We start from the raw sequence: 15,616 nt of genomic DNA, 5'->3' as shown, positions 1-15,616 counted from the left end.
ATACTAGATACCCCAAAGATGATTGTGGCCAAGTTTCAATTAATTTGGCCCAGTAGTTTCAGAGGAGAAGATTTTTCTAAAAGATAACTAAGATTTACGAAAAATGGTTAAACATTGACTATAAAGGGCAATAACTCCTACAGTGGTCAACTGACCACTTTGGTAATGTTGACTTATTTGTAGATCTTACTTTGCTGAACATTATTGGTGTTTACAGTTTTTCTCTATCTATAATAATATTCAAGATAATAACCAAAAACAGCAAAATTTCCTTAAAATTACCGATTCAGGGGCAGCAACCTAACAACAGAATGTCAGATTCATCTGAAAATTTCAGAGCAGATAGATCTTAACCTGATAAACAATTTCACCCTTTGTCAGATTTGCTCTAAATGCTTTGGTTTTTGAGTTATAAGCCAAAAACTGCATTTTACCCCTATGTTCTATTTTTAGCCATGGCGGCCATCTTGGTTGGTTGGCATGGTCACCGGACACAATTTTCAAACTAGATACCTCAATGATGATTGTGGCCAAGTTTGGTTAAATTTGGCCCAATAGTTTCAGAGGAGAAGATTTTTGTAAAAGTTAACGCCGGACGACGACGGACGACGGACGCCAAGTGATGAGAAAAGCTCACTTGGCCCTTCGGGCCAGGTGAGCTAAAAAAGGGATGTAAGCTCATCTTACAAATCATGCAAATATGACTACAAAACAGCACGCGCAAAATAGTCGTCGAAAAGAATTTTCAACTTTGAAATTGTTGTCACGCGCTAAAACCCCCATGGCCATTTTTCAAAAGTTGGCAGGTATGGATCACTTTGTGTCAAACGTCAAAACAGATAAGTATATGAAATAACGAGGGTGAGTACATGTAAATGTTTATTAACTGAATGCAAATTTATTAAAGTAAAAGTTAAACAGTTATATATCCATAATTTATAATAGCATTCATATCAGATAGATGGATCAACTAAGGTATAAAATATCAAATCCCTTTGATTACTGCCTTATAAAACAAGAGGAGACTTTCCTTTTTAGAAATCATTGACCCATGGTAATTAGGTCAAGGTCAGAAACCAGTCATACAGACATAATTTTTTTTTTCATTAGCATGATTAGGGTTAGTCCAAATAATAAGCCATTTTAGTACGGATTTTGATAAAAATTTTGGACTGCCTAACAGCAAAATCAAAAATAGCCTTTCTAGACGGCATAGTACACTTATCCCTATTTGTCCACAATTACCAGATATCACACAGGTTCCCCTAAAATTTTGACATCATAAAACAAAATATCTGACACCACAATGGAAGTGATTGTCATTGACGTCAAAAGTTCAAGCGGCCGGGTCAGACGGGAAAAGCGATAAGGTGTATTATTTGGACTAGATTAGCATAGGCGGCTCAAGGAGGCACCACCCCCCCCCTTTTTCGTAGGAAAAAATTGGTTGAATATATAGGAAATCATTGAAGCATGACTGGAGAGTGCGCCACCTTAGGACAGTCCCCCCCCCCCCCCCCCACACACACACACATACACACACACACACTCTGGATCCGCCACTGAATTTAGGGACCAAAAGTTTTGAATTGACATATTACCCAATGTTACCCATTTTGTGCATAAATGCTATTTTATCAATTTCGTCTTTTAAACTTTTAAAATGATCGATGGAATCTATAGAGCTTGCTTTCCAAATACTTTCTGTAGCAGCTTGCCAATTTCCAATTGTCGCCATTTTCCCGCAAAAATCGGAACTCCTTGGGCTCTTTCACTTAATGTACTTTCCCGCTAAAAATCGAATATCTCGGGAATTTTCATTGCCATCTACGTAGCCAATATGGCGGGTATGACACTGAACTCTGTATTGAAAAACAAATTAGAATCGTTTAGGTGCTGCGCAAATGATGTAATTCACTTTAAACTTGTAAGACAGAAGTCGGACATGGAAGATGATTCTTCTACTTTTCACCCAGAGATGACCCATCAGCTGTTCGGTGTGTAAAAACATATTTCCTTTGTAAATATATAGAATCTTATAGTTGTAAATTTACTGAATACAAGACACAAACGAAGCGACACAAAGCCACACTGTAGTTCATTGTCTATCAAAATATACAAAAAAAACTTAATTATTGTTGGATAAAGCTTTATAGGTTGCAAATTTTTTTTATCAAACTCAACTATTATAACCACAAACATCACAAGGTGAGACAAAAAAGTCTGGTATGGTACAGGTTCCAAAACACCTTATTGCTTATCCCGGCTGACCCAGCCGCTTAAACTTTTGACGTCAACAACAATCACTTTTCCATTGTGGCGTCAGATATTTTGTTTTATGACGTCAACATTTTACTGGAACCTGTGTGATTTCCAACAATGGTAGATAAATAGCGATAAGGTGTATTCCCGTCTGACCTGAGAATCTGTCCCACTTGAACTATTGACATCATACAACAATACATGTTATCGTTTATCCCGGCTGGCACGGCAGCTTGAATGTTTGACACATTCTGGCAAATAATCTTCAATAATTGAAGTATTGTTGGAAACCTAATGAAGGGGGGTAGGACCTTTATCGGAACTCCGGGATTGGGTGTTTTTAAGCACGGAATTTCAGGATTGACCCTTTTGGGATCCAGGATTTCTTTTTTTCAAATTTCGGTCTTTAGTCTTTAGACAAAACCACATAATCAGGATTTTGTATTTAAAGCCAGGGGATTTCAGCCCGATATTTCGGGATTAGGACCTGTCCTACCCCCCCCCCCCCTTTCCCCAAAGAAGGAGAAGAAGAAGCATACAACAATCACTTTTCTATTGTTGCATCCAAAGATATTTTGTTTTTATGACATCAAAAATTTACAAGAACCTGTCTGATGTCCAGTAATGGCGGACATATAGCAATAAGGTGCATACAACTTTTCACTGTTTGTCCACCTTTGCTGGACATCACAAAAGTTCCCGTAAAACTTTGACATTATAATAGAAAATATCTGACACCACAATGGCAAAGTGATTGTTATATGTCAGACGTCAAAAGTTCTAGCAGCACAGATTCTCAGGTCACACAAGTGATTTCCAAATAGTGATATGTCATATATAAATCAAATTATATACAATGTATCATGTATATTTATAATATATTTTTAGCTCACCTGACCCAAAGGGCCAAGTGAGCTTTTCTCATCACTTTGCGTCCGTCGTCCGGCGTTAGCTTTTACAAAAATCTTCTCCTCTGAAACTACTGGGCCAAATCAAACCAAACTTGGCCACAATCATCAGTGGGGTATCTAGTTTAAAAAATGTGTGGCTTGACCCGGTCAACCAACCAAGATGGCCGCCACGGCTAAAAATAGAACATAGGGGTAAAATGCAGTTTTTGGCTTATAACTCAAAAACCAAAGCATTTAGAGCAAATCTGACATGGGGTTAAAATGTTTATCAGGTCAAGATCTATCTGCCCTGAAATTTTCAGATGAATCGGTCAATAGGTTGTTGGGTTGCTGCCCCTGAATTGGTAATTTTGAGGAAATTTTGCTGTTTTTGGTTATTATCTTGAATATTATTATAGATAAAGATAAACTGTAAACAGCAATAATGTTCAGCAAAGTAAGATCTACAAATAAGTCAACATGACCAAAATGGTCAGTTGACCAGTTTAGGAGTTATTGCCCTTTAAAGTCAATTTTTAACCATTTTTCGTAAATTAAAGTAATCTTTTACAAAAATCTTCTTCTCTGAAACTACTGGGCCAAATTAATCCAAACTTGGCCACAATCATCTTTGGGGTATCTAGTTTAAAAAATGTGTGGCATGACCTGGTCAACCAACCAAGATGGCCGCCACGGCTAAAAATAGAACATAGGGGTAAAATTCAGTTTTTGGCTTATTACTCAAAAACCAAAGCATTTTGAGAAAATCTGACGGAATAAAAATGTTTATCAGGTCAAGATCTATCTGCCCGGAAATTTTCAGATGAATCGCTCAATAGGTTGTTGGGTTGCTGCCCCTGAATTGGTAATTTTGAGGAAATTTGCTGTTTTTGGTTATTATCTTGAATATTATTATAGATAGAGATAAACTGTAAACACCAATAATGTTCAGCAAAGTAAGATCTACAAATAATTCAACATGACCAAAATGGTCAGTTGACCCGTTTAGGAGTTATTACCCTTTATAGTCAATTTTTAACCATTTTTCGTAAATTAAAGTAATCTTTTACAAAAATCTTCTTCTCTGAAACTACTGGGCCAAGTTAATCCAAACTTGGCCACAATCATCTTTGGGGTATCTAGTTTAAAAAATGTGTGGCGTGACCTGGTCAACCAACCAAGATGGCCGCCACATCTAAAAATAGAACATAGGGGTAAAATGCAGTTTTTGGCTTATAACTCAAAAACCAAAGCATTTTGAGGTAATCTGACATGGGATAAAAATGTTTATCAGGTCAAGATCTATCTGCCCTGAAATTTTCAGATGAATCGGTCAATAGGTTGTTGGGTTGCTGCCCCTGAATTGGTAATTTTGAGGAAATTTTGCTGTTTTTGGTTATTATCTTGAATATTATTATAGATAGAGATTAACTGTTAACATCAATAATGTTCAGCAAAGTTAGATTTACAAATAAATCAACATGACCGAAATGTCAGTTGACCCCTTTAGGAGTTATTGCCCTTTATAGTCAATTTTTAACCATTTTTCGTAAATCTAAGTAATCTTTTACAAAAATCTCCACTGAAACTACTAGGCCACAATCATCTTTGGGGTATCTAGGTTGAAAAATGTGTCCGATGACCTGGCCATTCAACCAAGATGGCTGCCACGGCTAAAAATAGAACATAGGGGTAAAATGCAGTTTTGGGTTTATAACTATGAAACCAAAGCATTTAGAGCAAATCTGACAAGAAGTTAAATTGTTAATCAAGTCAATATCTATCTGTCCTTTTTCAGATGAATTGGACAACTGGTTGTTGGGTTGCTGCCCTCCAATTGGTAATTTTTAAAGAAATTTTGCTGTTTTTGGTATTCTTGAATACTATTATAGATAGCGATAAACTGTAAACAGCAATAATGTTCAGCAAAGTAAGATCTACAAATAAGTCAACATGACCTAAATGGTCAATTGACCCCTTAAGGAGTTATTGCCCTTTATAGTCAATTTTTAACAATTTTCATTAATTTGGTAAATTTATGTAAATTTTTACCAAATATAGTTCTCTGTTACTAATGGGCAAAGTTCATTATAGATATAATTGTAAGAAGCAAAATCGTTCAGTAAAGTAAGAACTTCAAACACATCACCATCACCAAAATACAATTTTGTCATGAATCCATTTGTGTCCTTTGTTTAATATGAACATAGACCAAGGTGAGCGACACAGGCTCTTTAGAGCCTCTAGTTATTTTTTTCGTCTAAAAGAAAGTGTACATTTTATGGTCTGACATGCACATAAAATTACTGTTTGTCATTTGGCAAGAATTTTAAAGTTATACCTCATGAAGGAGGGTTGTTACTAAATGTTACTACAACTAGATATTTTCTGGCACTACATTTGTACATTTTGTTAAAGATTTTATATCTTTCTGTTTCTAAGTCAGACAAAGCAGTTAAGGAAATGTTGCTCCATAGACCTTTAACTATTTATGAGGCTGATACCTGATAACATTCACAGTATTTTTTATTAGAACAATTTTATAATTTCAGGTGAACAGGAATCCATATTTGGTTACAAAGATCTTATTGTGGAGATGTTCTACAGTGCTTCCAGACTCACAACCTATGTCAATATGCAGTATTTTGAGAAAATTTCATCCAACATGTTTGGTGGTATAGAACCTGATAATGTTTTGGAAACTTTAGCAAAAGAAATTCCTCCAGGGTTTGTTACAAATAAGGATGAATTTACAAGGTTATTACCAAAAGATGCTTCTTTTAAACCATATGGAGAGATGATCCATTCATATAAAGTCTCTAAAGGAAATGATTTGAGAAACTTCGAGATCTACCACACCAATATCGACACTCCAGGGTTTAGAGAGTATCATGAACGGTTACAGACATTTATACTTTTCTTCATTGACGGGGCATCATTCATTGATGTTGATGATAGTAGATGGCACTTCTATCTGTTGTTTGAGAAATACAAAGTAAACGATAATCCAATGCACGCTATAGCAGGCTACATGACCGTTTACAATTATTATGCATATCCAGAGAAAAAACGTCCTCGTGTCAGTCAGGTACTGATTCTACCGCCATTTCAGAAGCAGGGCCATGGTGCAGAATTGCTGCAGACATTTTACAATACATGTTACTCAAGATCTGAAATCAAGGATATTACTGTTGAGGATCCATCCGAAAACTTTCAGCGAGTTAGAGATTATGTGGATGCAAAAAACTGCATGGATTTAGCCAGCTTTAAATCAGACAAATTGCTGTTGGGATTTTCTGATGACATGGTTCAGGATGCTAGAAACAAACTGAAATTATCTAAAAGACAGACAAGAAGAATCTACGAGATATTACGACTGAAAGCAACAAATGTCAACAACAAGGAGCAGTACAGAAGTTATAGGCTGGAGGTGAAGAAAAGATTAAATGCTCCATTTCAGAAAAATGGACGTGATAATAAGAAACTAGAACAAGTTTTACAACCAAATGAACTGTCAGCCACCATGAATTCATGGCCTTTAGATCAGAGGCATGCTTATTTAGAAAAAGCTTACGAGGAATTTGAAGAACAATACAAACTAGTAATTGACAGACTTGAAAAATACCACTGATAACATTCCATTATTCCGAAAGGAAACACTCATGTTCAAATGAAAACCCATAATTGATTCAACTTTATAAAAGTTGATTTCCAGTGCTAGATTTTGTATGATAACTTATGTTCTGACTAACTTGTACTAAATGTTGCTTTGTCAGTAAATTATTTGTGTTCCAATCTCAGTACCTTATTTGTTATGTATCCAAACTGTCAATGAATGTAGTCCTGGTCAACTGTCAATGAATGTAGTCCTGGTCAACCGTCCTGCACAATAATAAGTAGTGCTAGCTAGTGATTCTGTAGTATGATTTTAATAGTCTTCATTATGGATGAAAGTTTTAGTCTTGCCAGTAAATTTTTTGCAACACTGATGAAAATGTGAGCTATTGTTATCACTTGGCATCTGCTGTCATCATTAACATTTAAAAAAATCTTCTCTGATTCCACTAAACTTATCTGAATCAAACTTTCTTACAAGCATATTATGTGTAAATATAAAAAGAAAGATGTGGTAAGCTTGTCAATGAGATAACTCATCACAAGAGATCTATTCAATTGACACAGAAATTAAAAACTATCATGACTATAGGTCAAAGATATTGATTATTTTCAATTTTAGTGTTTAGGTCATATGGTCCTTGATAGAGTAAAAAATAGACACATAAACTGGCAGGTCCAACAAGCCTGAAAGCACCCTACCCTAGAATACATCAATATCTGTCTTACTCTGTCCCTGGTTAATTTTGACAATGGTTAAATTTAAATTACAGAAAACCAAGTTTCCTGTCAATTTTAGCTAATGATGCTCTGACAACACTTCTTTCTACTTTCTGTTTGACTTTTAGGGATACTCTGTTTTTGTCATTACGATTTATAACACCTTAAAATTATTAATCAACAGAAGAGGATGTTTTTAGAATCTTTTAAGCACAGGATTCACACAATATCTCTATCTTAAGCAGATAAATTGGCAACTCTCTCAGTCAAAGTTGACCTTTAAAACCAACGACCCCTTTTGGTCAAATAGCTCTGACATAACATTTCTACTTTTACATTCTTTGCTTTCAATGTTCTTGAAAGTGAATCCAGAACAAATTTGTCTGTCCCGCTGCAGGTTGAAGTTTTTGGTCAAGATAGTTGAAGTCCAATAGACTTGAAACTTAGTCATGTTAGTACACATGTTCCCTATGATATGATCTTTCTAATTGTTATGCCAAATAAGAGATTTGACCCCAATTTCATTGAACATAGTAAATGATAGTGCAATTGGGGCATCCATGTTCTAAACATGGACACATTCTTGTTTTTGTCTTGCCTGCGATGTTAGTCACAATAGAGATTACAATTTGGCAGCAATGGCATTAACCATTTCTATAAAGCTTTATCACTCGCAGATACTGAAAGTTACAAAGCTTTTGTTTGTCATATGACCTTCGTCCTAGACCTCATTTTCACGCTTCAGTGACTGCTTGAAAACAAAAATGTTAATGGGAAATACTCACTTGTGAATAATAGGATAACTATATTTGATATATGGGTTCCTTTTAATGTCTATATGGCAGGTTTCATCTGACCTCAACCTTTTTTTCATGTTCAGTGGTTGAGATATGTTATTGTGTTTTGGTACATTTTTCTTAAATTATATGCAATAGGTCAAATTTCTTCAGTCTCTGGAAATATTTAACAATGTTCATGTAAGTCAGACCGGTTTTGTTTGATCTTGAACTCATATTTATGATTCATTGCTCAATGCCAAGTTTTTTGTGAACTGGTCTGTTTTTCTAGCTAAATAAAAGCGATAGGTTAACTTTGTTTATTGTAGAGAAAGAGTGTAAGGTGTATATAAAATTGAGAATGGGAATGGGGAATATGTCAGAAAACAACCTGACCAATGGTCACCAATGGGTCTTAAAAATGGTGAGAAAATCCTGCACCTGAAGGCAGGCTTCAGCTGGCTCCTAAATAAAAATGTAGTATTTCAGTGAAAATGGAGGTCATACAAAACATACATGAACTATAATTAAAAAAACCATGCAAGACTTACAAAGGTGAGAGGCTCCTGTATATGTCTGTCTGGCAATTATCTTATCTTGACCTCATCTTCATGACTTATCTGTCAATGTCAAGTTATCCTGATTAAATATTGTCGAGTATGCAACTTCAGCTTTATATTTATGAAGGTGTAAGATCTGGATGCTTCATATTTTGTATATAGATGCCTTATGTTATTAAGTTTTCAGTGGCGGATCCAGAAATATTTTCATAAGTGGGGGCCCACTAACTGTCTAATAGGGGGCCACTTCAGTCTTGCTTCAGTGATTCCCTATATAAGCAACCAAATTTTTTCCCAAAAAGGGAGGGGGGCCCCATCTCTAAATCTGCCTCTGGTTTTGGTCTGTTATATATGTCCATTGTCCTTGACCTCATTTTTCTGGTTCAGTGTCTACTTGAAAAAAGATTTTTTGTAAAGTTAATTTATTATAAGTAAAAGGATAACTATATTTAGCATGAGAGTACCTTGGAAGGTCCTCATGTCCGTCAGACAGTTTTCATTTGATCTTGACCTCATTTCATGGATCCGTGAACAAGAATAAGTTTTCGTAGTCAAGTCCATATTAAAGATACTTAAAGCAATAGGTCTACTTTTTTAGGTGTTTGAAATGCTTTAGGTGTACATGTCCAACTGGCAGGTGTCCTCTTCTGGAAATATTTTGTGATGTACATGTCAGTCTCGGTTTTATTTGACCTCATTTTCATGGTTCGTTACATTGCTTTGTGTTTTGGTCTATTTTTCTTAAGCTATATTAAAGCAATAGGTCAACTTTATTTGTATGGAAGGATTGTAAGATTTATATGTCTGTCTAGCAGGAATCATCTGACCTTGACCTCATTTTGATCAATGTTCAGTTTTCATGGTAAAGTTCTTAAATACTGTTAAGCAATAGGTCAACAATATTTAATGTATAGATTGATTGTAAGGTGAAGATGTCCGTCTTGCATGGTTCGTCTGACCTTGACAGCTTGACCTCATTTTCACGGTTCATTGGTTAAGTCTGTATTTAAGCAAAAGATCAGCTATATTTGGGGTATTGAATGATCGTATTTCTTGTTTGGGTTATTGACCTTTATCTGATTTTCTTGGATTATGTATTCGAATTAAGATAGGGAACCTGAAGTTACCTTCCAGAAACCAGTTTTCAAAAAAAAACTCCTACTGTACTTTAAGTTTATTAAGTGACATTGACCTTTGACAATATGACCCTTAAATAGGCTTTTTCTGTCCCCAAATCTTTCATTTTTATAAAACCATATCAATCAAGCAAGAGAAGTAACAAATTTAAAAATTTGTCTATATTGAATATCAGTACCTTTGACTTTTGATCCTGAGTTCACTTCCCTATATCTTCCATCCTTAAGAGTGTCATCTATATCAAATCAAGACATCTCCTGTAAACTCATCAACTATACGATAAAATAAATGTCAGGGTGCATAACATTGATCAGCAGGACAGTCTCCAAAGAAGTCATGATGGCACTTTGGTAATTTTGGTTTTTATCTTATATTAGAAGTTATAAAGACGAAGATAAGCTATGAACCCTGCCATGTGTACATGCATTATTGTGTGTATGGGGTAGGGATCAAGGGAATGCAAACACCTTTATAAGCACCAACCCCGTTCCGATCTGACACTGTATTTTCCTTACACCAAAAATAGACAACCTATTGCTTATAGAAAAGACGACAAAAACTTAACACTGACCATGAAAATGAAGTTGGATCAGGTTGAGGGTTTTCGGTCAGATGTGTGGACATCTGCGTTTATACAGGCTATAATTTAGCCCCATTTACCATCTTTTCTTTTCACAGATGACTTCAATAGTGCATTGAAAGGTCATTACCAAAATTTATTAAGGACAGATTCTTTGTTTCATTTCTGTAGATATGAGATCCAAATAATGCAAATACTAAATATAAGGACTTTTTAAGGTACGCTAAAATGAACAATGAATATGCAGGCATGGGCATCAGAATCCTGCCAGACAGACTTGGACACCTTACAATCATTCCATACACCATAAATAGTTGACCTATTGATTATAATATCTTATAAACACACCAAAACATAGCGACACATGAAAAAGAGGTAAGATGAAACCAGCCAATCAGATATGTACACATTACAGTCACATCTATTTCTTTTATGCAGTTTCTGAATTATGAAACTGAGGTCAAGGACAATGAACCTATGGCAGAGGAGAACTTTGTACCATAAGACATCTGCATACCAGGAATGAAACATCCAGGTTAACTACCTTATAAAATTGAAGGCTTTATACATCAAGTTTTTGTCGTCGAATGAAAGAGTAAATCCTGTCTCACAATCTGCAAAAATCATAACATGAACTTCAATGAAAATTTTCAGATCAAACAAAAATAAATCTAGTATTAAAATCAATCATTTCTGTTTTTATTCATCTTGCATTCACATAAAACTCAGTAAACAAAATTTTATAGAATGTTTCAACAGTTTTACAAAATGTTAGCACATTCCTCAAACAAAATATAAATATCTACCAACAAAAACAAAAACAGATGCACAACAAACATGTGTGTTACACATATTGCACATTTCCATTTGAATCTTGGTCTTTTTCTGATATAAAAATATTCCTGCAGAATAAATGAACTTTAAAACCTTTCTTATCTTCCAGGCTACATAATTTCACTTATGTAATTGGTTGAATAAATACTTAATGTTTGCAGATGTAGTTTAAAATAACCCTTTCCTCCATGGAATATTTTTTCTCACATACTTAATTCACATAGGATTTTTTCAATAAAAAAAATTTATCAGGTTTAAATTATTAATGCATTGTGAAAACGAATATTTCATCAATGAAATTAAAATCAAATATTTTTATGAATGTCCTTTTCATATTGGATACAATTTTTTTTAAGTCTGATGCAGACATTTTATAGTCAAAGCGTTTCAACTGATGTACTACACAGGCGTCATTATGGAGGAAAGGGGGTGGCGTCAAAAAGCGTCATTATGGAGGAAAGGGTTAAATTGTTTGTAGATTTAGCCTACTCCTAATACATCTTTCCAATTATCAAAAAAACAAACAGATTTTTTTGAAATACCAGTGTATAATTTCATTCTCTAAATTTAGAACAATTGATGTCAAAATCAGAAAGAAAAAAGATGTCTACAAAAAATTGTTGACTTTTTCCAAAACAAATTGATTTTTTGGTCTGAACTAAGATGTATACAATACAAAGAATTTGAAATGTTAACTACATGACAAGACATGAAATTCACATGTTCATAAATGAGTATCTATGGTGAGTGGGGGTAGGATGTGTCCTGATCCCCAAATCCCGGGCTTAAAAACATGAAATCCCGAGCTTAAATACAAGAAATCCTGAGGTCCCGAAATTCAAAAAAAGAAATTCACGGATCCCGAAATCCTGAGCTTAAAAACACCCGATCCTGGAATCCCAATAAAGGTCCTATCCCCCGTCTATGGTGGATTCTGAGATTATTCCCCATACTTGTCAGTGATATACTGTTTAATGATTTTAGGTTGCTGTCTCATAGATAAATTCACCCAAATATCTGTTCATTCATTTTCAAAGGTTTAATGTATTACAAGGTTTAAAATGAAAATGTGCAAATGTTTCCAACAATACTTAAAAAAAAAGAAGACTGCCATTTCTCAGGCATACATACTGCAGTAATAAATTAATTATACTACTCTACTATAACAATATAAACATTAACAAGGATTCTTATCTAACATTGGTGTTCAAGGGTTCGAGGGCAATACTAATTATACTTTTTAAATTGTACTTGGTTTTAAGTTGTACTATAAAATATCCTGAAGTCTGATACTACTTTACTGTTAATTATTTTTCAAAAATTAAAAGAATGTTAGAATATCACATTGAATGAAATATGAAATCAAATGGGTATTGCTTTTTGTTTTGAGCTGAGTTAATGTGTGTTAATTTACATGCATCATTCTACACACTATAATACTAAATAAAATAATACAAACTTTCATCTATAGAAAAGTACATTTTCTGATATTCTTAAAAGTGACAATGCATTTACTCTCTTCAGTTACCTATTTTTTTCATTTATTTAAAAAAAATATCCTCATTTAGTGCTACATAAAATCAAGCCATTCATTAACTAGAGACCAGTCTCTATCTACATTTAACAAAATGGTACACTCTTTGTATCAACACAACACTCTATAAATGACTTAGAAAAAAAATCACAATTAATTAAGCTATAAAAAGAGGAACAATGTTCAATTCAAGTATCTAAAATACAAGGTACCATATAAAGTAGGAATAGGATTTCAGATTCTGTAATGTGAACTTTGTCTCATTCTGCTGTCTGGTTGTTTATATCATGTAACAGAAGACCAGTATTCACATATTTGGAGTTTTCTAAAATAGAACTGAAATTATTCTTACAGTTAATGATTTAGTACACATAAAAGTTTTCTATGGTATATTAGTTGTTGAGCACTAATTCTATGTGTAAATATATACTTTATATATACATAGCGAACATGGTGAATATCCAGAATTCCTTTTTTTACATTAGTTCCTATCATCTAATTCATCTAAAGCTGTCTATTATCAGTCACATGAATAAATATAGACATCGACACTGTTGTCATTGATATGAACACATAAGGTGATTTCACAACTTCACAGAAGTCTAACATTGAACACATGTTATCATGAAGTCCGTCTATTTACAGGTCGTTTTATGGATTTAAATATCTGTCTTGCCAACTCTGTCATCAATAATTGGTCTTCTGTTTTACCACAAGCAATACGTTCATAGGCAGCATTAAGCTGAAAAAAAGATTATGTAATTTTAATTATAACCACAAGCAATAAATTCATAGTCAGCATTCAGCTGAAAAAAGTTAATGTTAATCAAATTATATCATCAAAGTTGCATCAATTCTAAAGGTAGCAGTTTCAAATTACACTGAAGTGGAGCATGTTTTTTTATAGTTTAGAATTAGTTTTTTTGTTGCTGGCAGTACATATTAGTTGTCAATGGTTATCAAAATTTTAATCGCTGTTATTCGTGCAGTAAATCAAATTCTTTTTATGTAATGATAACAATGAACAATAATCTGCATGACAAATATAAGTAAATGTTTATATACCATGTAAGTCATTTTACAACCTATCTTAGCAATAACCTGCATGACAAATATAAGTAAATGTTTATATACCATGTAAGTCATTTTACAACCCATCTTAGCAATAACCTGCATGACAAATATAAGGAAATGTTTATATACCATGTAAGTTATTTTTCAACCTACCTTAGCAACTTGTTTTGTATCTTTTACTTCATTTTCCTGGAATGTTATTCTTTTACTAGACTTAAACCTCTGCAATGGTAAAGGTAAAACATGTGATTCATTATCATAATTACATTCATTTATAATAAAAGTAAAATGTAAGAATACACTAAAACTGTCGTAAAAAAATCATTGGTTATGTAAAGATTACATTTCGTTTCCTTTTTAATATCTCATCATAACGCTGTTAAATATCTGATAAATTTAATTGAAAATGTGTATTAAGTTTCAAGTTGATTTCATGGTAATTTGCCAATACCAAAACTTTAATCAGACACAGAACAGGGCCGACAGACGTACACAGAATGGAAAACATTTAAACACCCTACTATGGTAGACAGGGCATAAAAATATTGTTACCTTAATCTTATTATGTAAACTTATTCTGTTCCCAGATCCATAACTTTACAAACTTGTACTGTTGATTCAATTATTTTTGTTGGTTCCAATTTCATGGTTTGAGGAAATTCAAATATTTGTGGATATTTAATTTTGTGGTTAAAAGTCTGCACTCATTCCTTTAAAAGTTTGTAATTCCTGTTGTAACTGTACCCACGAATTCCACGAAAATTGGTGTCCAACAAAATTTAATTAATCTGCAGTATGCAGAATTGTTTCACAGAAAAGGATGTTTATACAAAATGTTATCTAATGTTTAAAGTGAGCCAAAAATTGCTGTCATTTCAAGTTCACTACAACTTGTTAAATCAAAATTATTTCTATTCATCCCAATCTTTACATGGTACACTTAATGTGAATAGATGGAATTATGTTTATTTGGTTACTGACAATGTGACCCCCTCCCCAAATCTTTAATTATTTCAATGACAAAGAATCTTTGTAGAATTTAGCAGATTCTTGATGTGTAGTACAATAAAGACCTTCCTACCTTTACTTCCTTCTTCTCATTATCTCTTTGCTGATTGAAGACATCATCCATGACTTCCTCTGCTAGGGTGTCCTTGATAATGGACGGCGGTGAGAATAAAATACTGGTATCACCAAGTAAAGATTTACTCTATAGAAGAAGAAGAATTATTTATTATAGTGCAACCTGAATATTCAAAAATAAATACATGTTTTAAAATACAAAATATTCAGCCAGCCAAATAGGCTTATGATGCACTTTCTGATGATAATAGTCTATTCTGAATCATGAGAATGATTTTTTAAATTAAAATTTAAGTTTGTTACTAACATGAAAGAAAACTTTAACACATTTACAACTTGAACAGATTTTCGAAAATAGATTTGGTAATTTATATACACACTATGTAGATTGATTTTTCAAAATTGAACATTCAATAATAAATTTTGACACTGTTTTACTCTTATTACTATTTAGAAGTTCTTTTAGTTTATCAATTGATGAAATGTTCGGGAAGTCATTGTGGTGTAAAGTTTGAAGCTCTCGTAGAAGTTCCTTACGGATATTTCTATAC

At 33.5% G+C, this 15,616-nt stretch overlaps 3 protein-coding genes across 7 annotated transcripts in view; 1 reads left to right on the top strand and 2 right to left on the bottom strand.

Annotated features, from left to right (window-relative positions):
• LOC134685187 (SET and MYND domain-containing protein 4-like) overlaps positions 1–10,309 on the bottom strand; it is a 28,566-nt gene extending 18,257 nt beyond the window's left edge. The window contains exon 1 of one of the 4 annotated variants that reach the window (XM_063544679.1): positions 10,139–10,309. Coding sequence is in view for 1 of the 4 variants with exons in the window: in XM_063544676.1 (XP_063400746.1) it covers positions 1,602–1,738 (137 nt within the window). In the remaining 3 variants the exon portion in view is untranslated. Of the gene's footprint in view, positions 1–1,601; positions 1,804–10,138 lie in introns of those variants that run through there. The other 3 variants (XM_063544677.1, XM_063544676.1, XM_063544678.1) reach the window with 3 other exon arrangements.
• LOC134685188 (histone acetyltransferase type B catalytic subunit-like) lies at positions 1,807–6,947 on the top strand. The gene is made up of 2 exons (XM_063544680.1): positions 1,807–1,997; positions 5,705–6,947. Exons 1-2 carry the CDS (start codon positions 1,841–1,843, stop codon positions 6,781–6,783), a joined length of 1,236 nt encoding a protein of 411 aa, XP_063400750.1. The 5' UTR covers positions 1,807–1,840; the 3' UTR covers positions 6,784–6,947.
• Positions 10,310–11,217: 908 nt separating the features above from the next.
• LOC134685186 (transcriptional activator Myb-like) overlaps positions 11,218–15,616 on the bottom strand; it is a 38,371-nt gene continuing 33,972 nt past the window's right edge. For both annotated transcript variants that reach the window (XM_063544675.1, XM_063544674.1), the window contains exons 13-15: positions 15,064–15,192; positions 14,136–14,204; positions 11,218–13,650 (exon numbers count right to left, since the gene is read on the bottom strand). In XM_063544675.1, coding sequence (XP_063400745.1) covers positions 13,531–13,650; positions 14,136–14,204; positions 15,064–15,192 — 318 coding nt within the window. In that variant the 3' untranslated portion in view covers positions 11,218–13,530. The remainder of the gene's footprint in view (positions 13,651–14,135; positions 14,205–15,063; positions 15,193–15,616) is intronic.

Source organism: Mytilus trossulus, chromosome 9 (genome assembly GCF_036588685.1).
Source record: "Mytilus trossulus isolate FHL-02 chromosome 9, PNRI_Mtr1.1.1.hap1, whole genome shotgun sequence".
In the NCBI taxonomy this organism is placed as follows: Eukaryota; Metazoa; Mollusca; class Bivalvia; order Mytilida; family Mytilidae; genus Mytilus; species Mytilus trossulus.
Note: the sequence above shows the minus strand (reverse complement) of the source record. Positions and strands in the feature narration are given on the sequence as shown.

Excerpts from the sequence above, each read along its gene's own strand:
- LOC134685188 (XM_063544680.1), top strand. The coding sequence starts at position 1,841 with ATGGCGGGTATGACACTGAACTCTGTATTGAAAAACAAATTAGAATCG. Across the intron at positions 1,998-5,704 it reads GATGACCCATCAGCTGTTCG|GTGAACAGGAATCCATATTT; the intron begins GTGTGTAAAAAC and ends TTATAATTTCAG.